Below are 23,532 nucleotides of genomic sequence, written 5' to 3'. Positions count from 1 at the left end.
GTCATTATTACATGAATAAAAACAATAGGGCTTTGGCACAGCACATAAGCTGTCAGCTGGAACACACATATCCTACTCAATGTGTTTAGGCTCTGGTCCTGGACCTGCTCTGCATTCCACGTTCCTGCTGATGCAATCTCAGCGAGGATGCAAATGAAAGCTCAAATAATTAGATACATACCCCCAATATGATACCCAGACTGAGTTCCTGTCTTCTAGATTTGGCCTGGCCCAGTCGTAGTTGAGTATGCCTCAGAAAAGTGAACCAGTTGAAGAGAGATTTCTCTCTCCAACTACTCCCTGCCAGGCAACTGCCTCTAAAGTAAATTAAATGCACAAATATTAAACATAAATTTTCTCTTGCCTTGACATCCCTACACTGTCAAGTGATGCTTCCCATGCAGCAGTGGGTCAATAGTTATTTGTGAATAAATTGGCTGATTCTCTTGAGGTTTACGATTTCTCTATGCTCAAAACCAGACTTCAAGGTTCAAGCTGGAGAGTAGCATGGTTAGATTTTCAGATTCAGGAGTTTTCAGGAGTCACAGCATGGAAAGATGCCTTTGCCAGGGAGAAGGCATGAAGCAGAGATCCTGACGGTCTCAAGGAGAGTGGAGAGACAGCTGTGAAGAGGAGGTGAGAAGGTATCACAGCAATGGAACCAAAGCATTGAGTATCCCTTGGGATCTAGGATCTAGAGTGTCAGCTTATTCAGTGATGGATCTCAGTTGTCTCAGTCAGGTTCAAGTTAAGTACTGATTGTCAACTGTAAAGTGCAAGTAGCAAGTCAAATGAGCAGAGTTCAGCTCCAGAGCTCATTCCTGTAACAAGTGGAGGAGCAATCTTAGTGAAAGTTTAGTTTGGAATCTGAGCTGAGGGAAGCAAGAAATGCAAGTCATGACATTTTATTGCATTGTCCTCGCTGAGGATCTGATAAGCAGAGGCAAATGTTCTGGCAGACATTTATATCTGTAACTCATTTTTTCTCCTTCTTGATATTTCCTATTTTGTCTTCAATAAGTAGAAGATACAAATAGAACAACACAGAACAATGTGAGGTATTGCTTCCCCATTCCATCTAAATGATTTACAAAATCATTTACCATCAACAGTAAATACCTGTTAATTAAGAACACACTAACTCCAAAATACTGAAAGGATTAGGATGGAACTAGAGTAGAGGAAAAATCTACCTGCTTTTAAACTGGAAAGCAGTTCAATGGAACCAGAGTAAAACACATTTATCTTATGTGTGTGTGTCCAACTCTTCATCCATTCTAGATAGCTTCCTTTACTTCCTAGAATAAAAAAATGAACATTTTTAATGAGATGGGGAAGGAATATCTGCTCCTACCTCAGCCTCAGTACTTACCCTGCATAGCACAGCTGCTAGAAATCCATGCCCCCACAGAGCCTGCACTTGCATTACTGTCCCTCCTCCTCTGTGCTCTTTCTCAACTCAAAAAGCAGATCTTCAATCTAAACAATAAAACACAACATCTAGGGCATCTCGCCCAACACTTTATTTCAATTATTCCCTTCTTTACCCCATTTGAGACTGGAAAGAATCACTGGGCATGCTTGGTTCTGAGATATACATAATTTTTCTAGGTCAGATTGCAAAATGTAGACATACTAAAAGTTTGGAGGGTCATAATACTTAATTAAATCAACATTTGTAATTTAAGGTAAAACAAATATTAGGCAAGAACATAGGTCATACCATAGATTGACATTCCAATAAATATTTGTGGTATTCCCCTTCTCCTCATTTTGTTTGCCTAATTTTTCAAATAGGTAATCAAGCCCTTGAACAACAATTGGCATGCCACTGTTCTTCCTCTTTAATAGGGTTAGAGTCTATGCCATCTGCAATCCAGGATAGCCAAAAAACTATCATCCCACCTTCCAGTCCAAAACACTCCACTCATTTTACTGTAAACCTCTTTAATGGACAGTCTCTTCTCTCCTTCTCTCATTCTCTCCCCCGTGAGTCATTTATTAGAGTGCCAAGGTGCAAGCAAGTGCCAACAAAACAGCACAGCAGGGCAGGAATGACTCGAGGATGTGGCTGCTCAGCCCTTTCACATGAGTACAGGTCTGTGATGTGCAAGGAATCACCTGAAGATGGAACCTGGCCATTTAACGAATGGGCGGGAATAAAAGCAGGGGATGCTCAGCTCAACTTCCAGATCCAAGCCTCCTGTTATCAAATCGCTCTACCTTTGGAGGAAATCCTCATCCATGTTAGTGCTCAAGTACTATCTGAGCAGCAGAGAAAGAGAGGAGCTGCTGCTTATGTGGGAAGGGTAATTCCAGAGAGAAACAGGAGGAGGAAGATGAGAAGTGTGCTGTGGTTCAGGGAGAAATGTTCTGACCGTGATCAAAGCTTCAACCATGATCATTTAGCAGGTGTTGGATTGGGATCCAGAACCCCAAAGCCCGCATGTGGCATCCTGAGTGACTTGAATCTGACTTCAAAGCCTCCCAAGAGAAGGAGAAATACTATCACTATTTAAAACATTCATTTTATTCGCTTAAAAGTACTTGGCCAGTTTCCGTGGTGCATTCTAAAGGAAATATATGGATGTGTTATGAATATGTAACCCTCAAGGAGACAATGGTTCAGTGGAGGAAATACAAGAGAGAAAGAGAGAGATCAATATGAGACAGTGTTTGAAATGCAATATCAGAAATGGAACAAAAAGAAAAGAGGGACTAAAGTACTCAGAACATCATAAAAATGTTCAAGATATGGTACGCAGGGACATTTACAACACTAGACAGTATGCAGTAGATAACTCAAATTTGTTAAATGAGTATACAGGGAACTTAGAAATGGCGATAGTATGTAACTACAAGTTTCTAAAATAACCATAACGATGCTGCCAAGTGAAGCAGGCACAATGTCATGCACTGAAGGGACCATATGGCAGGTTCATTTGACTCCTCATGACTTAGCCACATTGTCAAGTGGTTGGCCTAATGATACCTGATATTCCCCTCCTGCCACCCACACAACCCTCATTTACTAATGAAAATGATTACCTGATAGCATTTTAAGGTGTGTGTTTGGACAGATGTATTAGCATTTTGTTTTATGCCCATCCAGTGTTCATTGCATTAGCAGACGTTTTTACAATGTAGCAAGCATATTGTCATGCACCACAGGTCATAACTGATGACTCTTCCCTAAGATAACGCAGGGCTAGGAGGTTTCTAGAGAGAGTTTGCTCAGGACAGAGAGGGCAGAGGGAATGAAGAATGGAACACTGATTATTAGTCTTAGACTTTTGCTCCATGAGCATGGCAAAGTTAGGCAAACACCCCCTTTCTCATGGAAAAACCAGAAGTGTTCCCCATAAATTTAGTGGGAAAGGAGTTGAACAATATGTCTTCTTTTGTACTTCAAAGCCATGCATTGTTCTCTTCTTCATGTGTAACTTCTGTGACTCAAATATCTTTCCCTTACCTACTTACAACCATGAGGTTTTCCAGGAATAGGATCAAAAGGATACTAAGAAAAGAGCCCAAGAGAAATGGGTAGGATTTGATTAGACTGAAAAGAATGGTAGGTGTTGGAGCCAACTGTCTGGATACTCAGAGAAAAAGATGGAGCTGGGATTAACAGTGAGCAAGTGGGAGTCAGGGAGATGCCTGATGGGTCATGTTGCAATGCTGTCCTGGCAAATCTCAGTGGAGGCTTTTGGTTAATGCAGAGTTCTCAATTGGCCAATTGGTGGCAACTGTACCACTAGTTTCTCCTCCACCTTATCAAACATTTTGTCAGCTCTCCTCCCCTTCCAGTAGTCCCTTCGTCCATACCTGAATGAAAGCACAGTCCGGACCAGGGAGAAGATTAGAACAGCCCTGCTGCTGTGGACAGAAGGCAACAATGTCCGTGTTCCATTTAGCATAACTCCTGCACAGCAATCTCTTGAGAAGATTTCATTTGTTTGCTTATTTTCAGCAACAGATAAACAAACAAACAAACAAATAAATATTGGTGAGGAAATCTCTATGGGAAGCTAAATACCTGTTGATGGCTGCATAGAATTTCCCAGGACAAATACTAGCATGGACTTCCATATTTCACAAAGAAGAAAGAAAGAAGTATTTTGTGTGTATTGTGGGATAATTAGTGAGATAGCTCTCATCTCTCCTAATAGAAAATTCAGGACAGGGTTCTACTCTGTCTGCCCTACATGTGTCTTTCCAGTTACTTCTGCCTGGATGATTACATGCCTTTAACCCCGGGACCCCATCTGATGGCTCTTTGTTTCTGTATCCCGGCAGGTGAATCAGCAGCTCCAGTTCAGCTATACCATCTCCTCAGAAGCCGAGCTCAGGCCTGCCAGGTCCTTGACCCTGGGCAAAGTGACAGGTCTGCTGTTTCAGTCCACACATTTGTAGTGGGATTTATTAATATAAATGAGCAAATAGGATAATTGTCAATGGAGTTATTCAAATCTGGAGCCTCAAGCTCCATCCAAGTTGTGCCACTCATATTGCTGTTATAAGAAATACATAGGAAATACATTGTGTGATAAGAATGGGGACTGGAATTTATATTATTTTGCAGTTGTTAAAAGAGGTATACTCATAGAATAATTAAGTGTATGCTTTACTTAATTTTAAAATATAGTTATTATTTATTTTTCTTAATTTTACTTGTTTTAATGTAAGTAAAGAAATAAAATATCTGGACAATTACAATTGGTTCAAACACACAACAACTGAAGGACGATTGTAATGTCTCATTGTTGTAGTTGACTTTTTTGACTAAAACTGCTGTGATCTTCTACTTTCTATATGATTATACCATTTCAGGTTTTCTCAGTTTGTGATTATTACAGTTTGTAAGAATATAGAGAATAGCTGGAAAGGTGGCTATAGGGTAACTTACATTTTGGACAATTAGATGCTAATGCACATGATGCAACTACCATAATGACTGACATCAAATGATCAACATTGTAGTAATGATAATTTAAAAAGATTTTTTAGCAAACCAAATCATGATTGGATTCTGGGCATAAGCCTGTAAATGTCAGCTTCTGCCTCTGTCACTGCTAATGTCACCTCCCTGAGCCTTGGTGAGGTGGGAGTATCACTTGCTCTATTGATTTGTAATGAAGATAAGGAACAATGCCTATAGAATCCCAGGACCTTGTGATGTTTGAAAACAGCAGCTATTGAAAGTCAGTTTGTATAACCACACTGGATATTGATTTCCCTAGCTGTTATCTCTCTTCCTTGCCAATGACACTGCTATTGATTGGTTTGCCCTTCGCCTGGGGAATTTGGGCCAGTGCTATAAATGTCAGTGTTGACAAGGTGATGAAATGAAGAGGATCCGAATTGAGATCCAAACAGAGCAATGAACTCCCTGCAGTGAACTTCAAGGGTCTCTCCTTCATCTGATGGGAAGGGAAGCACTAGCAGGGAAGTGAACACAGAATAGGATATAAGATGCTTTTCTATGAGAAGGAAATGGACAGAGGTTCACAGATGATTGTAAGACACTAAAATTTATTAACTTACTGAAAGGACAGTGAGCTCCAGTAATTGGTCAGTTTGTGCCCCAAATGCCCATTGTGGTTGAGGTGGATTGCCACCAGTCATAAGAACATAATCCATGTGTCCTGAATAGGTGGTAGGAACTCATTGATTCGAGACAACGCTGATACCAGGTACACTCCTTCCATGGGAAGAAGCTAGAACAGTAATCAGAGTTGATAAAAGATCATGAGTATTCTAGTTAGTGGTTTAAGCGCTAAGCCAAATCCCAACCTATGGAATTTTACTTTTTTAAGATGCCATTAATAATAATAATAATAATAATAGTTATGGTTAATAACAATAAATATATATGGGCTCAGGACAGTAGCCTAGTATCTGGTCCTTGCCTTGCATGCACTGGGGTCCCATAGGGGTGCCGGTTCATGTCCTGGCTGCTCCGATTCCTATATAGCTCCCTGCTTGTGGACTGGGAAAGCAGTTGAGGATAACCCAAAGCCTTGGGGGCCCAGCTCCATCGGGGATACACAGAGGAAGCTCCTGGCTACTGAATTCAGATTGGCCTCAGCTCCAGCTCTTGCAGTCACTTGTGGACTGAACCAGCATATGGAAGATCTTTCTGTCTGTTCTTTTCTCTGAATATCTAACTTTCCAATGCAAAAAATAATAATAGGTCATGTATTAAAGAACATTCAAATAGCATGGAACTAATTGTCATGTAGGAGAGGAAATATTTCAAACCTACTTTTTTGTGAGTGACATTTTGGGATTTGCCTTTTCATTTTCATCATTATTACCGTTAGTGATCAGTGTGGCACACCCAAGGTATTGTGTCTAATACTCTAAAGTTTCTACTTCGCATTTCAGATAGACTCACATTGCCTGCTTTCCAGCGGAGAGAAGTAGTAAGTCAATTCTGCCTAGGAAATTTCAAGTTGCAGCTCATTCTTTCCAAACCAGCCAAATATTTGATCGTGTGTTTCACCTGTCCACTTTATCTCTTTGTCATTTTTTTTCAAAATTTTTGCTTAACATATAACTTTTGCATATAATATACTTTTTAAAATAAAAGACACTATGGCACCAGCATTGTGGTGTAGTGGTTTATGCCACCACCCGCAGTGCTAGTATCTTATATCTGAGCAGTAAGAGGAATCTTGGCTGTTCCATTTCTGATAGTTTTCTACTATAGAACCTGGGAGAACAGTTGATGATGATAAAAGTGTTTGGATCACTTGTTACCCACATGGATCTACTGACTCCAGGAATCCAGGAGAGAGAGAGAGAGAGAGAGAGAGAGTGTGTGTGTGTGTGTGTGTGTGTGTGTGATTTCTCTCTATTGCTTTGCATTTCAAGTAAATAAAGTAAATCTTCAAAATATTATGTATGTATACACATAATATATATACACATTTATATGAAATTCAAAAGTGTACCCCAAATTATTTGTAGATAATTAATTCAATGTATGCTTCTCAATCAATTCTTCTACACAAGGCAATGTAATATATGCAAATGATAAACAGGCGCAATATATGAGCCCTTGTTCCCAAAGCGATAAAACCCCTATCTTAGAGGTGAGACACGATGAGGAGGAAGGGAAGAACTGGGCTTTGGACCTTCATGACAGAGGTGAATCCCACACTCCTGGTCTGGTCCCTGCCCATGTTTAATGATGAGGATCATGCACTGTAATGGATTGTTACCCTCCTGCTTGCAGTCCTGCTCACCCAGGGCAGGAAGAAAGATGCAGATCCAACTGCAATAAAAGGGATTTACCTTGTAATCTGCAGTGGTGATTTTCACAGGTGTGGGTGACTTCTCTCTCCCCTCCTTGCATTTTCTCATAGCTCCTAATGCTGTGCTTCTTGCCTTCATATGCAGCTGTTTCTCTGGGGAAACACTGCAGTCATTGAAGCAGGAACTTTTTTGTTATCCATATTTTATAACTCCAACCTCAAAACAGTGACCTCTGTGCCCTGTGTGAGCTCCATACACATTGCACACTTTAACTCTTTTTTTTTCTTTTTTAAAGATTTATTTATTTATTGGAAAGCTCAGATATACAGAGAAGAGGAGAGATAGAGAGGAAGATCTTCCATCTGATGATTCACTCCCCAAGTGAGAGCGATCCGAAGCCAGGATCCAGGAACCTTTTCCGGGTCTCCTGCGCGGGTGCAGGTTCCCAAAGCTTTGGGCCATCCTCAACTGCTTTCCCAGGGCACAGGCAGGGAGCAAGATGGGAAGTGGAGCTATCGGGATTAGAACCGGCACCCATATGGGATGCTGGTGCATTGAAGGCAAGGACTTTAATAGCTAGGCCACCGCACCAGGTCCCATCTGCTGTCTCTTAAGGTGAGCTTCTTGTTCAGAAGCTTCTTTGAAGCAGAAGAGCCAAGCTTCACATCAGGCATTTGGATCTGCAGTGTGGACAGTTCATGTTGCTCTTTAACAATGTGAACAAACACCTGCCCCTGTATTGCCTCTCTTGTGTCACTTTTTCCTTCATTGCTGCAAGAGGCATTCCTCATAATCCTGGGGACCGAGGCCATGTGCTTATGTTTCACTGTGAGTGACCAAATAGCCTGCTTTCCCTGAAGAACAGAATGACCGGTCGGGTCTATTTCATGCTGAAGTGAAATTCAATCTCATAGCATTAATCACTCTAGTGGCCCTGGGTAACTAAAAAATGTGGACTGTTACTTTTCTGAACCTCAAAAATACTTCATCATGAGCAAAATTAATCCTGTGCCCACTAAAATGTTCCTTTTTGTTCTGTCATCCCTGGCCCTGGCTACCACGTTTTGTGTCTCTATTGGTTGATCCATTCTGAATATTTCACAAAAGTAGAAACACACAATTGAGAACATCTTGTGTTGGACATCTTGGTTAGGACACATTGAGATCCATATCTTTGTAACTTGTATCTATAATTATCATGAATGATAATATTATTTTGTACTACATGGTATAGATGTACCAGGCTTTCTCTTTCCCCTTATTTGTTAATCTTTATTTGGGTTGTTTCCACATTTTAGCTAGTATAATTAGAGCTGCAATGAACATGTATGTGTATTCGTTTATGCATTTGTTTTCATTTTTGTTGGGCATGTATACGGTGGTGAATGGTGGTCTTTATAATCATCACCATTGAAGAGTTAACTATGTGGAGTCATTCCAGAAACAATACATTGTAACTTGGATTCCCTGTTCTCCTACCTTCCTGATTTCAGTACAAGTAGGTTTTAATGATGTCTATATCTGTAGTCACTTACTTGGAACACCCTGTGTGACCCTGAGCAGTCACACACATTGCCACACTTTATCTTTCTGAACTTCAATATCACATACCCAAATGCTGGCTGGGTAACTCTGCAAGGTCTGTCTTGCACTTAGCTCAAGAAGGTTTACTGAGCAATCTACCTGGCAGCCAATGGCAGGTCAGAGGGGGGAAGGTCTCCAAGTTCTCGAAACTGTGTGAGTCAGCAGCTAAGATCCATGGTGGCATGCCGATTCTCTATGAAATGTCAGAAACTTCCAGGAAACCTAAGAAGTTTATTTCAGTTTGTAACACTTTGTGATTGGAATTTTATAAACCCTGACTTCAGAGACTACAATGAAAAAGTTGACCCCAAAGGCTTGTTTCATGTGTTTTTTTTTTTAATGGAACAAAACAGGAAATAGGAAAATTAGATTTTGCTGATTCATTTTGATTACTTTTTGATTGTCAACAAACATGGTTTTCCATGATCTCATGCAAAGGAAATTGAGCTTGATGATATTCCTACCTAAAATGATGGCAAATATTTTATGATCACATAAACTCTTGGATATATCAGTTTTCAGCTTGTTGGATACAAATCCTCCTCCCCCTCCCCTGCCTAGCTGCACAGGGTGATTCCTGACTGCTTGGATGGCCTCTTACACATGTGCCTGTGTATACTAACCATACTCCCAGGTATCACTTTGAAGGCTTCCGTTATTCCATCTGTACTCTCCACACACATGCTCAGGGACGTATCGGTCGGTCACAGCTCCCATTTCCTGCTGTTTCTGATATCAGGGACAGTGGTAAAGGCTCGGATGTTTAGGTTCCTGTCATCCACATGAGAGAAGTGGATTGGCTGCCTGCTCTTAGTTTTGGACTGACCCCATCAGGCTGGTGTGCACGTGTGTGTGTATGCATGCCTCTCAAATGGTACAAGTAAAACTGATAGTACAGTCAAGATTATACTGTACTATCAGCCTGTCAACATCACAATTGCTCTAAAAGGCAGAAAAACGAGTGTAAATAGATATGATTGTGGCAGAAGGTGCAGGGAAAATGCAATATTGCTGATAGTGAAAACAGAGCAAAGGGACCATAAGCTAAGGAAATTGTGTGGCTACTAGGAGCTGGAAAACAGAAAGACACAATGTATCTTCCAGAGCTTCTAGAATATCTCCAGCCTTGCTGGCAGCTTGGACTGACTTAGACTTCCAACCTACAGAGCTGAAAGATCAAGTTTATGTCCTGAACTGTCAGCATGTTAGCGTATTATTTTAGTCATGTCAAATTAACATACATGATTCTTAAACTTTTTCCTGTAAGAATAGAGGGATCATTGATGAAATGAAAGTGGCTCTTTGATGGGAAAGGGTTAAATGGTGGCAAGACTTCGAAACTGCATTATTAAGGAATATGCAATTTAAATCTTTTCCCCACATTTTCATATCATTTTTTTCCTTCAAGTTGCCAACACAATGCATGCTTAGAGAATAATAGACGGGTCCTTTGATCACTTATGATTGAAAATAAAATAGTTCACCTACTATAAAATAATATTTTGACATCTAGATCTATTAAAATGATTAACTGTAAGAAAAATGGGTTAATCTTTGCCATTTTACATAATTGCATTGCATCAGTTTTCTCACAAGACACTTTTTAAGAGAAAGAAAAAACTTGCTAAGTAATAGTCCTACAAATCATGAAGAAAATGACACACTTGATGTTGGTGCAAGTCATAAATAATTGCAATCCCACAAAGATCGAAGCATTCTTTGGGAAGTTTAATCCTGGCACAGAAAATCCATTCTCACCAATCAGTACTATGGACAATGCCAAACAGACAGAGACCATCAGTAGAAAGGGAGTGTCTACAGGTGGCTTAAACAGAGAATCCTTGCATGTCTTAAAGAACCGTTTGGCTTCTGATTCCTCTTTCTATGTCCCTTCTTATTTCATCCTCTCACACTATTTTTGAGTGAAATATAATGGGAGTTGAAGTAAACTTGCAGTTATCTCCAGCATTCATAAATAAATGGTGATGGGAATCATGTTGTAAATTCTATGAAACTCCTAGAACACAGACTGGTTTATAATCCTTGTCACATTTCATTAGCTGCCTGAATGGAAATTTAGAAGTTTAAAAGGATTTTATAGCAAAGCAAAGATGGCTCTCAAACCTTTTCATAATAAAATGAGGTTGATATATTGATGCCTCTCATGAGAATGATGTTGGGGACAGTAAATGAATGGATGGGCAGGTTTGCATTGGTTAAAGAGTAATGAGGCAATTTCTGTAATTTCAGACACTTTTCAAACAGGATATTCATCACATTTTGTAACGAAGGCCCTGATTGTTTTTGTGTTCCAGGGAACCTTGGCTTGGATTCTGAAGTTGCTAGGGCCAACACCTTGGGTTTCCTCGGATGCCTGTCTTCAGTCCAGTATAACCACATAGCACCATTGAAGGCAGCGCTGCGTCACACCACTGCGGCTCCTGTGACCATCCAAGGCACCTTGGCAGAAGCCAGCTGTGGCTCCATGGTAAATTCCAACGCCAATGCAGTGACCACTGAGCATTCTTCATCAGGTACTTTCCAGGAAATGCCCCAGGGGAATCCCTTATGAATATTGTCTTTAGCATCTTTAGGAAGTTTCTACTTTGAAGAGTTGGCTAATACTACTAAATCCTTTGTTTCTACCTGATTTAAAATCATGAATGTTTTCTAAAAAAAAAAAAAAAACAACAAAAAAAGCAGAATCTTACAACTTCACGATTCATACATTTTCTCTTGCTTTACACTGCTGAAATACTGTTTCTATGTGATTTAGTCCTCACCATTCTGTGTGTCATCAAACACATCTGGGTTTTATTTATTCATGAATGATGAGATATTAGTTATGCAGACAATTATATTTTAGAAGAGAGTTTCCCAATAGGTCTGAAAGAAAGTGTCACCTTAAGACACCTGAGCAGACATGGAGTTGGTAGGAGGCAAAAGGAAAGGAAGAAAAGTCTGTCCCAGTAACTTGGCTGTGGTTTCTTTGGGAAGTAATGAGTGAGACAGAGGAGGAGAACATGAGCAACTTGAGATTGAATCATTCAAATTGTTTGAGCAAAGGGTGTGTATATGAGGACACCCTTCAGTTGTCAATATTTGTCTCTGGATTATTTGGCAGCACAGAAAATGTTACTTTGGTGGGTGTAATTTGAAGACTTTTTGAATACACCCTTTGGGTTGAAACAGAGGTTTAGCATACTCTGCCATCATACCAGCCCCATCAATACATGGAATACATTTTTTTGTTCAACTTTTACCAAAAATACTGACATGTAACATGGAGTTTTGCAGGTAGTGATTGTGAAGATAGTCTAAGATTTTTGACAAACTCTCAAGTTACTGTGATAGTATTCTGCCCTCCCCTTACTGCTCGTGACACACATTAAGGACAATGGAATTAGATGTTGAAAAACTGTTGTTCTGGATGAATCTGTCACAAATGCTATTTAAACAGTCATTAAGAGTAGGGGACTTCTTTCTGGGTCTCTCACATGGATGCAGGGTCCCAAGGCTTTGGGCCGTCCTCCACTGCTTTCCCAGGCCACAAGCAAGGGAGCTGGATGGGAAGTGGGGCTGCCAGGATTAGAACAGGTGCCCATATGGGATCCCGGCACGTTCAAGGTGAGGATCTTAACCAATACACTCTACATCAAACTAAGAAGCTTCTGTACAGCAAGGAAAACAATTAACAAAGTAATAAAGCAACCCACAGAATGGGAGAAGATCTTTGCACACTACATAGGTGATAGGGGGCTAATCTCCAGAATATACAAATATCTCCAGAACAACCAAAACAAACAAACCACTCAAGAAATGGGCACAGGAAATGGGCAGACATTTCACAAAGGAACAAACCCAAATGGCAAACAAACATATGAAAAAATGCTCAAGTTCCCTGGCAATAAGGGAAATCCAAATTAAGACATCAATGAGGCACCACCTAATGTCAGTAAGAATGGTTCTCATAAAAAAACCACTAGTAACACGTGTTGGCAAGGGTGTGGGGAAAAGGGAACCCTACTCCACTGCTGGTGGAGCTGCAGGTTGGTACAGCCTCTATGGAAATCAGTGTGGAGAACACTCAAACAACTCAAAATCTGCATACCATATGATCCAGCAATAGAACTCCTAGGAATATATCTAAAACCTCTGTTTCACGACAAACCAACATGCACCCCTATGTTCATAGCAGCACAATCAATAATTGCAAAGCTTGGAAGCAACCAAAATGCCCATCAACAGAAGACTGGATAAGAAAGCTATGGTTCATCTACTCCTTGGAATACTACTCAGCTATTAAAAAAAAAAAAAAAACTAAACTAAATGCAGCTCTTTGTGGCCAAATGGGCCCAACTGGAATCCATAATGCTAAGGGAAATGAGTCAATCCCAAAAGGTTAGATACCACATGTTTGCCTTAATTTAAGATGAAATAATGTTAATCCCCAAAATAGTACCTGTAAATTGTACTATTATTTCAAACAGCCTGTATCTCATGCAATAAGATATTGTGATGTAACCAATGAACCAACAATCAATGTGAATCAGACTGCTTATGATCTACATCAAAGAACTGTAAAACCTATAGAACTTTTGAAACCCTATGCTACCCTATGCTTACTGGGACGGGAGAGCAGAGAAACCCTCCACCTCCTTAGAATGTGTGAGGATGATTTTTTTTTTGTTCATTGCATTGCATTATGTGACAAAGTGTTATGGGCACTGGGACTCCCCATACCATCCACGAACCCTCTCCCCATGGTGGGTTTCTCCACCTTGCTGCGTTACCACAGTTCAAATTCAGTTGAGGTTCTTGTGTAAGGATGATGTTAACTATAACTTATCAAGAACATAACAGGTAACTAATAGACAACAGACTCGAATCAGCATTAGACAATAGAAAAACTACAAAGACATACAGGGGGAATCAAGAGCGATCCTGACAACCTCTTAACAGGAGGTCATATGCACAGAGAAGGGGGTAACCTCACAGTGGAGCAGGCGGACAGGCGGAGGCTTGTATCCCTACGCTGGAGACTCCTGGATCCTCACCTAGGACTATCAGTACCGGCACCAAGGACTTCGTCCCAACTGCCAAGGAGACCACGGGGAATTGGAATGTCTTCGGAAGCCAAGAACTCTGAGGTCATCAACTCCCATTCGAGTCTACCACATGGGATGGAAGAAGACCAAATCATTCCTTGGAGGATCCAAGGTCATCAGAACAAAAGCCAGGAGCCCTGAGCGGTCCTCAAAAACAGAAGAACGTTAAACTTCCTTCAGGACCAGGGAGAAGAGCTTTCTCTGGTCCTTACTTAGTTCCCATTTTGGATCCCCACCCTCTCCTGCAATGACCAACATGGTCTTTCTGGAGCCCCCTCCCCCTAAAAACAACAACAAAAACATTAGAATAGATAGAGAACAACAAGCAAAGCTTAGAACCAGATAGGAAATGGTCAGTGGAGACTCACATATACCTTACTAGGTAGGACACAAAGATTAGTTACTCCTCACTAAGGAGTTAAAGATTTCTCTGCACACCCCTCCTAAAACTGCTCTGCCCCTCAACAGTTGACATATGCCTTGTTAGAGTTATAAGCCAGTGTAGACTATCCCAAAATTCACCAAGTTCCGTAAAAATTAAGCTTCAGCACTACAAACTGCTAAAACTAAAATGAAAATAGACACGAGACAGCTAAATAGTACCCTATAGCCATTTTAAGGTGTGCAGAAGCCGGTTGTATATAAACTAAAATTGAAATGTCAATGAAGTAGTCACAGGATGTGGTTAAGAACTTGCATTTTCTAACATATCGGTAACTCAATACCATGTCAATTAACTCCATAATGTTGTAAATTGTTGTTGATGTATTGTTGATGTATTGTATATGTTTGAATTGGTAAGGGTGATATTCTGCCATCTCTGCCTTCAGACCAGAGATGGTCTCCCCAAGAAAATGTTGAATTTGTCTGGACAATAAGATGCTGGACACTAAAAAAAAAAAAAAAAAGAGTAGGGGACTGAAGGTCAAAATGTGGCCATGAAGTTATCAAAGACAATTTGGGATTATGCGGAAAGAGAGGAGGCCTCACCGAGATGATCATAGCACTACATTTTGGATTAGTAGTTCCTCCTCTAGATGATGTGCAAGAATTGTGTTTTTACATGTTTGCAATTATGCTGTTGATGCCTCCATCATATCAGATGCAAAGCACTTATTTTAACAAATCATCATCAAAATATTGTAAGAATGGAAGGATCTAGACCTAATCAAAGGTATCTTGACTTGTAATCTTAAAAGTTGCTTGTAGAGGGCCTAGCGTGTTGGCCTAGTGGCTAAAGTCCTCGCCTTGAACGTGCCGGGATCTCACATGAGCACCTGTTCTAATCCTGGCAGCTCTACTTCCCATCCAGCTTCCTGCTTGTGGCCTGGGAAAGCAGTCGAGGATGGCCCAAAGCCTTGGGACCCTGCACTGGCATGGGAGACCTGGAGCAAGTTCCTGGCTCCTGGCTTCGTTTTGGCACAGCACTGGGCATTATATAGACCCAAATTTTTCCATTTGACTGAGCCATGGTGTCATAATCCTGAATTCCTGCCTTTGCCAGCTTCTGTAAAAATGTTCTCCTCTCCTGCTGACCACATCAACCTCTCTCAGCTCTAACTTTACAGTTCATGTGAAAGACTCCCTGAATACACTATTAACAGTGATAGAAGCCAGCACTTCATTCACTTGGCTCCACAATAAATATTTGCCAAGCATCTGTCATGTGTCTGAACACATTGCCATGGCAAGCATCATGATTGAAGAAAGATGCTTGCCTCCTAGATTCTGCTTTTCCCTGGTAAGATCTGGTTGGTTATGATGGTGTGTGTGTGTGTGTGTGTGTGTGTGTGTGTATCTGATAACAGGTTTATAATTTAGAGTAGGAAGGACGATTTAGGGAAGTCATTGGACGCAGAAGTGAAGGTGCTGCTTTGATGCCTGCATCCTCGATCAGGGTGCCACGGTATGAGCTCCAGCTCAGCTTCCCATCCCAGCAGCCTAATCATCACATATCCTGGGAGGCGGCTCTTAGCTTTTGGCATCACCCCTCTCAGCCCTGACCTCCTATGAGCCATCATAAATGAGTCATCAACTTGAATGCTTCTACCTTGGTTTTAGATAAAATGAAAAGAAATAGCATTTTTTTTTTAGATAAAGCAAGATTTATCAGGCATTCGCATTGTACCAGACACTATCATGGAAAACATGTGTAAGCTTTTAATTGTTACAACAATTTATGAACCAGAGATGTCCGTTTTCCCATGTTTACACAGTGAGAAAACTTAATGACGTTACCCATTGCCATGTAAGTAATTATAGCCAAGAAAAGAGATTGAGTTCTGCTGCTACCAGTTTTCTCCAATTATATTGTTTCCCTGGAGCTGGTGAAAAAGAATATAATGACGTGAATATTGCACTCAAAGTCTTTGTTTTAGTGTTAACTGTGACAAGAAAGAGCTGCAGGGCAAGTTTCTTTTGTGTAAGAAGAAAAACTGAGGCTATGGTATCCTAAAGAGTAAATACAACAATTATAATGGCTGCATATTAAATGTGTAAAACATACCAGATCCATGTAATGTTGTGTCTATTACACATATACCTACACATAAGTATCACTATCTGCTTTCACAGCAAGTTCAAATAATTGCAGTTCATTTTTTATTATCTGATGTTCCCAAAATAGACCTAAGGAAATTTATTGTGGTTCAATGGATTAAGCCACCATTTGACGTACATACACGCCTTTAAAAAAAACAAAAACATTGTCATCTCAGGGTTCTGAATATTCCAAGGATACCGCTAAAGTGGTTTTGATAGTTCTGAGATGCTGTTGATTTCATTGCTACAAGGTTTAGGAAATCCTCCCAAGGTCCACTGGCTGACATAGTCCACCTTAGAGACTTGATTTGCCCGGATGCTTGCCTGGGAGAGCTGTCCAATTTGTTTTGCTCTCTATGGTAGTAGACATCTTCTGCAGGCCTCAATCAACTCATTGTCATGTTCTCCATGAGAATTTGTGAATGCTTTTCACTACACAGGCCCCAGCAACCAAGGAGACCCAGTTTTGACACATGCACACCATAGGCAGATCACATATCCTACTGTTTTCACCATGGTTGCAGTTCTGAGTTCAATAATCCAGTTAGGGGAGTCCCCAAAGAAACCTCACCAGAAGTGACCACAACCTGGCTCCTGGGAGTGCCAGTCAGTGTGGGATTCAACTCAGTCCACCACACACACCACCCATACTCACTGCTGGGAACACTGCAATTGTCTGGCTCAACTTATCTCATAAACCACATAGAAGCTACCAGGTTTTGTGTGAGATCTAACACTGCACGACGCTTTTTTTTTTCTTTTTCCTGCTGTTTGTGTTTTCTTTCCCCCATGATGCCAGCACAACTTGAAAGCATCTGATATAAACTACATGTGTGCCACCTCTTGTCCCTCAATACCTTGACTGAAAAGTGAAGTGTATCTTTCTCCTTTAGATCCCTTTGGGAAGGTGGATGAGCGGGAACCACTCACCAATGCAGTTCGAAGGGATTCTGCAATCATTGGAGGTAAATCATTCAGTGTCATCAAAAGCAGAAAACATACAAACGTTCTCCTCTCTGGGGAAAGTTACCAAAAGCCTGTCTACACCAGGAACCCTGGCTGCTCCATAGCCCCATAAACCTTTCTCAACCAGTCTATGTGTTGGGGTCACAGGCATCTGCTGTCACAGGCTCCAAGGCTTTCTCTGAGAGTACATTGCTGGGGTCACCAGGGTGTGCTCTCACAGTTTCCAAGGCTTTCTTGGTGGTGCTGCCTCTGTTTACCCAAGCAGCTGAAAAGCAAATCAACAGCTAGAACATTCATTTACAGACAGGTAGCCTACTTGCTGTTTTTAGCTTCCAGTTGGCCCTCTTCCTAAAGCACAAAGCAGCCCAAAGAAAGTCTATCTCTGAGCCGAAACATGGAGGAAGCTGCAATCTTGTTGTGTTTTCTCCAGCCCACATAAGATTGTGGATGAAGATCTTGCCTGTTCTGCTGTGTGCACAGCTGCCATACTCTGCCAGGATTTTCCATCCTCTCGTTGCTTATCACCATCAACCTTTTTGATTCCACCTCAATGCAGCTGGAGGAATCCCAAGTCCTTGTAGATTGCAGGATGTCCTTGATGTACTAAGTGTGGTTCCATCTGAAGATAATAATCCTAGCATGTGCCCCATCCTTGCCTTCTGAAAGCCTCAATGAACCATATGACAGTAATGGTTCATTTGACTTCTATGAATATAGTCTGGCCATATGTGAGTATAAAGGTAGACAAAAAGAGACTCAAACCACATCTTGAATAGGTAGTTTAATGGTCAACAGATTACAGGAAGCAGAGATTTGTTTGTCGGGTCACCAAGGAACACTGTGACAGTATAACTGTAAGCAAGAAAAGCCATTCTATTTCCTTATGAAAGTTCTTGAAACTCCTTCGCTTCATTTCTGCTTCAGGAAAGATGTCCATCTTGATGTTTGCTGGCCATCTTCCATTACTGCCCACTTTTTTGCCGCATATTGGCCTCATTCTATGTCTCTAAGAACAAGAAAGTAATCTCTGCCTCAAAGGAACATTACTAGAAGCATCTGCAGCTGCTGAGCTGAACATTCTGCATACTGAAAAAGTAGAGAGTTGCTGTCTGATTCATCTGTTCTTAAACTTGAAGCCCACTTATGGGAGTCATTCAAAACCAATGATTCTATTCAAAGACTTGCCGTCTAGGCTGGTTTTACTCTATCTTACCCTGTAATAGTTGGAGTGAGTGCTGCATAAGGATGTGTAAATATATGTTGAATATATTAACAGATATGCATACAAATAAATATATACTATTAAAATATGGAAATATAATTAATCATCCAAATATAATATAATATCCAAAAGGTGATACAACCTTAATCCCGCTCCTAGTTCTTAAAAACTGTAGAACATATGCAATCAAACTACTTAATTCTGCAGTGACTGTGTCCATGCACATCATGGTGCAGGGTCTGTACAGACAGCTGGCCAAAGTAGACATGTATATTATAGCTATTGACATCACCTGGGAAGAAAAAGCAAAAATATCTACCATTTATTAAAATCAAGATTATTGTTGATTATCATAAACATCTTCAGTTGTTTTAATTCTGAGAAAATTGAATTTGTGTTGAGACTCATTGTCCACTTCCCCAAGAGCCTCGCTAGAAAAGACAGGGATGAGATTCCAGGCTTAGTGTGGAGGACTCACAAAATAGAGCCAACAAATCACCAAGCATCGAAACAAAGGAGAATCTGGATTGGGCTGAAGCATCTAAGCCAGTGGAATCTGCTCCTCTGAAAGCTAGCCTATACCTGCAGGGTGCATCCCAGTGTGGGAATGCCTTGCAGTTATGATGAAACATTCATTATTAATGGTGCTTTCTTAGGAAAACAAACCTAAGATATAATGTAAAGTTGCAGTTAGGTAGCATGCATCTAAATGAATGATATTTAAATATTGCTCTCTTGGATGCTAAATATTCAAATATTCCATTGATAGGTGACAAAATGTGCTAATTAGAAATAATGGCAATATAATATTGAAAACAAAGAAGTCTATTGTTGCTGCCATCTTCCACCTTAAAAGATGGCATTCTTGGTCCATTAACTATGGGCATGTCTACAACTACTATTTAAACTGCCCTCCAACTTAGTGTGAAGAAGGCTTTCCGTAGGTGAAGGCTGAAGGCCCTTCAGCAGGTCTTCCTGTTTGTGTTTGGCACTTTGCTTTGCTCTCACCCCCTTGCTTCCTTCTGTTGACACTGATAAGGGAGGCAAGGACACTGCCCTTCTCATGCCCACCTATCTCCCCTCACCCTCTCTCTCCAGGGGTCATAGCACTGGTGATCTTCATCATCGTCTGCAGCATCGCCATCATGAGCCGCATCCTGTACCAGTACAAGCAGTCCCGTCACACAAGCCAGATGAAAAATGAATACCCTGAAAATGTGGACAGCTCCTTCCGAAACGAGATGGACTTGCAAATCCCAGCAAAGGAGTGTAAACGAGAGAATTTCTTCTGAACATCTGCAGGGTCATTGAATACTCTCTTTTGTAGTTTCCTTTAATCTTTTTTCTCCTCCCACCCTCTATTCTGGATGTTCAATTGAGTCATTCTCTGAATTGCTCGCCATCTGATTTTTTCAAAATCCTTGCCTCCTCGACCCAGCTTAGGAGAACAGGAAGCTGCAGTTATTGCATTCCACTCTGGCAACCGTCATGGTGAATATGACTTCTCAAGAGACTGATGTTACTGTTCTAGATAAGGAAGAGGCACATGTGTGCACACATACATATCCGGGTTCATTTTACTCAGTTGGGCAGTCATTTTGCTGGACAGGCTTGCGTTGAATTTGTGGTCCATGACTTTGGGCTCATCTGTTGATCACTGACATCCTTCATTCTTCCAGATCCAATTAGGAAACCCAGAGCATTGGATAAGGTGTAGAAAGATGTACTTGCAGCGCCTTGTCTTAACTCATCACTCATATCCTCAATGACTCTTGTCCCCAGGATATTTTCAGATGTTGGCTTTCTGCAAATAATGAGCAATTGCTGGCTCATTGCTGAACTCCATCTCCTGGGGTTGTGACAATAGAGCATTTAGTACATACACCTTGGGAAAGTCCAGAAATAGTAGCTTGGCTGTAGCAGATAAAAGGAAAGCTGCTTGGACATAGATGCTTCCTAACTTTAAACCACTTCCTCCACTCTTGTAAGAAATGTTAGCTAGGCCATTTCCAAATGATTATATTAAGGTAAATATGTGGACATGTTCAAATAAGAGTCTAAAATAGTAGCTGGCTCCATGAAAATGCTAAAATATCCTAAAAGTTTTAAAACAAAAGTTAAGAAAAAAAGAAAAGAAAAAAGAAAACATGAAAGAAGTACCAGAGACCTTCGCACTTACTATACATTAAATATTTGGTGCACAAATTGAATGCAGGCTTACAGGTGCCACAGTTAGCATGAGGCAGTGAGTCCAATCAATTTGTTGAGCTGTTTCTCGAGCATTGATGGCCTTTTGACCACCACTAGCTGTGCCAAACTTGATTTTTCAAGGAGCCTCTTAACTCCATAACACACTATGTTTGCCCATATTCCTCATGCCATAAGGCTAAGGATGCTCTCTATTCACACACAGCATCTTTGTGGCTTCTACTCCTAGGTGAGGAGCTGGAAAGTATCAGGTTCTCGGTCCCTTGTAATGACAAAGCAACACAATGATCCGTTTAGGAAGAATCTGTTCATTCATGAAGGGAAGGTGAGATTCCAGGCAATTTTGATTCAGTAAAACGCCTCATTCATGACCAAGGGCCTTTCATGGGGAAAAGGGAAGACAGTATGCAGAAAATGCGAATACAGTGAGGTGCACATGTGGAAAACCAGTACGGCCCAAACATGCCCAGCATTGATGCTTAGCAGATGTTATTTCTTATTCCTGCTTTCTGTGGAAGAGCTCATAGAATATAGATTTCATTGGGAAACCCAACCTTTTTCAACTCTGCATAGACATTCTCTCCTTAAAACTTTTGCAGTTTCTTACTTTATCGCTCTATTATTTTTATTCCGTCCTTTTAAGTGATATCTTAGCAAATGCTTGTTAAAAATAACTCTAACCACGATGTCTTTCTACTTTCTAGCTTGAATAAGATGAGTGATTTTTCAGTAAGATAGAAGAAATGAAATGCCATTTCCCATTGTCCTTTCTTCCCCTTTCTCCAATTTTCACTTCTGCATCTTCCACTTCTACTAAACGTCTGTATAAATTGAGGTTTGAAATGGCTGCTTGTTTCGTTGTCCCCTGAAACTGAAACCACCATGAAGTCCAGTGGGGTTACCCTGGTGTGTCTCTAGTAATAAAACAGAAAGGAAAGGAAAGAATTTTCCCAGATTCAAACATTAGAGAAGTACAGGGTATTATTTGCTGGATTGTACTAATAGGAAAGGCATTTGAGGAGAGAGCAAATCAGACCTGTTGAACACTTTGGTAGAGAAAAGCCTGATAGTGTTTTCAACACCTGTCCTAGCTTTCTTTGAATTCCTCCAATAGCCAAAACCATCAAAATCCCATCGTAACAGCAGGCTGCTGAGAGGCTTGTGAGACACCACTGTACATCTGACACTAATTCTTCCTTAAGCTGAAGACATTCACCCAGTTATTATTAAGCATCCCATAGGTCATATCTAGACAAACTGACTAAATATGCTTCTTAATCCATGCAGATGTCAAAGAAGGTTAAAAGAGTAAGATACAAACTTGACACCTGAAACTGAGGGATAGTTCGTGTCTCTCATGCAGTTTCAAAATGTTTTCTTTAACAGATAAGTGGTATAATTGCATCACTACTGCAGTCTCTTTTTTCCAAGATTTCTGAACTTTTATCCTTGTTACATCACTTACATTCTTTCTTGTTAAACTGATATATTTATAGATTTCATTATACCTAGTTCTTCACCTCTGTCTTCACCCCTTAATTTGCACTTAAGGTAACTGAGGAAAAAACAGAAAAACAGGCTTTTTGGTGAAATACTGTACTCTATAAGCTAGCTGTCTTTTCTAATGTCTGTAGTATATAATATGACTAAATGGACCTACGCTAAACATGAACACAAATATTAGCATTGGGTTTTGATCCTCTTTGTGGGGAACTCACTGTGGAGTAAAGGAGGATTCAGGGCAGCGATTGGGGCCCACTGGGGGAAAAGGTCATTGGTTCCACTGCAGGTGGCAGGGCTTCCTCCAACTTATTTCCTAATTCAGCAGTCTCTGTGTGTGTTTGGGTCATGATCTTACACTTAGGGGAAAGAGGCAATAACATGGGCTGTGCATGGGGAGTTCTTAACTCTATTTTAAATGGTATTTTTTTTATCCTCCTCAGCCTGAACACGGTATTAGTTTTAATTTTAATTTTAAGCTTTAAAATCTCCATTAGAATCCCAGGGTGCTTTAGAATGAGCATCCCAATACTTAACCTGCTCAGGTTAAGCACTGGACAAAGCTTTAATGCAAAGGAATGGACTGAAATCTCCCCAGGTTCACTTTCCAGAAGCACATTCCATGCCCTGCCAGGACGGGAAGTCCTGAGATCCTGGAAATTGTTATAGCAGTCATCCCAGCCTCCATCAATTCAGGTGTCCAGAGACATGCATCAAGCATAAGAACGAACAGTCATTTCCCCTCCCTGACAGCACAGCCTGCCAACACAATCTGTAAGCATGCCTCCTGAATGGAGACACTGTAACTCTATAAATCAGCAGAGCAGGATCAGAATATGTTCAACCGCTGTGTTATGATGTTACCTATTAAAACTTTGCCTTGTTTTCACTAAGTTCACATTCTCCATTGCTCCGGAGGCCAATGTGAACTTGAAGGGCATAAAACAGAGCACTGGTCATGGATCAGCATGCAGATGTTGTGAAAGCATTGTCCAGAGGACACCTCAATTGAATCTGAGTAACAGGTACCTGCATAGTCACACTTTCCCATTATGCTCAACCCATGCCTCAAAGGTTTTATATGAAATACTTTCAAAGTATCTTCCCTTTGAAAGGCAGTGTCAACTTACAGAACCTTGTCCT

The 23,532-nt window shown here is 40.7% G+C and overlaps 1 protein-coding gene across 2 annotated transcripts in view; it reads left to right on the top strand.

The window, feature by feature from the left end:
- The window catches only part of LOC121150345 (contactin-associated protein-like 5), a 544,128-nt gene extending 523,326 nt beyond the window's left edge, over positions 1-20,802 (top strand). For both annotated transcript variants that reach the window (XM_040971192.1, XM_040971191.1), the window contains exons 21-24: positions 4,297-4,384; positions 11,160-11,378; positions 17,387-17,458; positions 19,780-20,802. In XM_040971192.1, the coding sequence (XP_040827126.1) occupies positions 4,297-4,384; positions 11,160-11,378; positions 17,387-17,458; positions 19,780-19,973 (573 nt within the window). In that variant the 3' untranslated portion in view covers positions 19,974-20,802. The remainder of the gene's footprint in view (positions 1-4,296; positions 4,385-11,159; positions 11,379-17,386; positions 17,459-19,779) is intronic.
- Positions 20,803-23,532: the final 2,730 nt, after the last annotated feature.

This window comes from Ochotona curzoniae, unplaced genomic scaffold (genome assembly GCF_017591425.1).
Source record: "Ochotona curzoniae isolate NIBS_2020 unplaced genomic scaffold, NIBS_Ocur_1.0 scaffold_4953, whole genome shotgun sequence".
Lineage (NCBI taxonomy): Eukaryota > Metazoa > Chordata > Mammalia > Lagomorpha > Ochotonidae > Ochotona > Ochotona curzoniae.
Note: the sequence above shows the minus strand (reverse complement) of the source record. Positions and strands in the feature narration are given on the sequence as shown.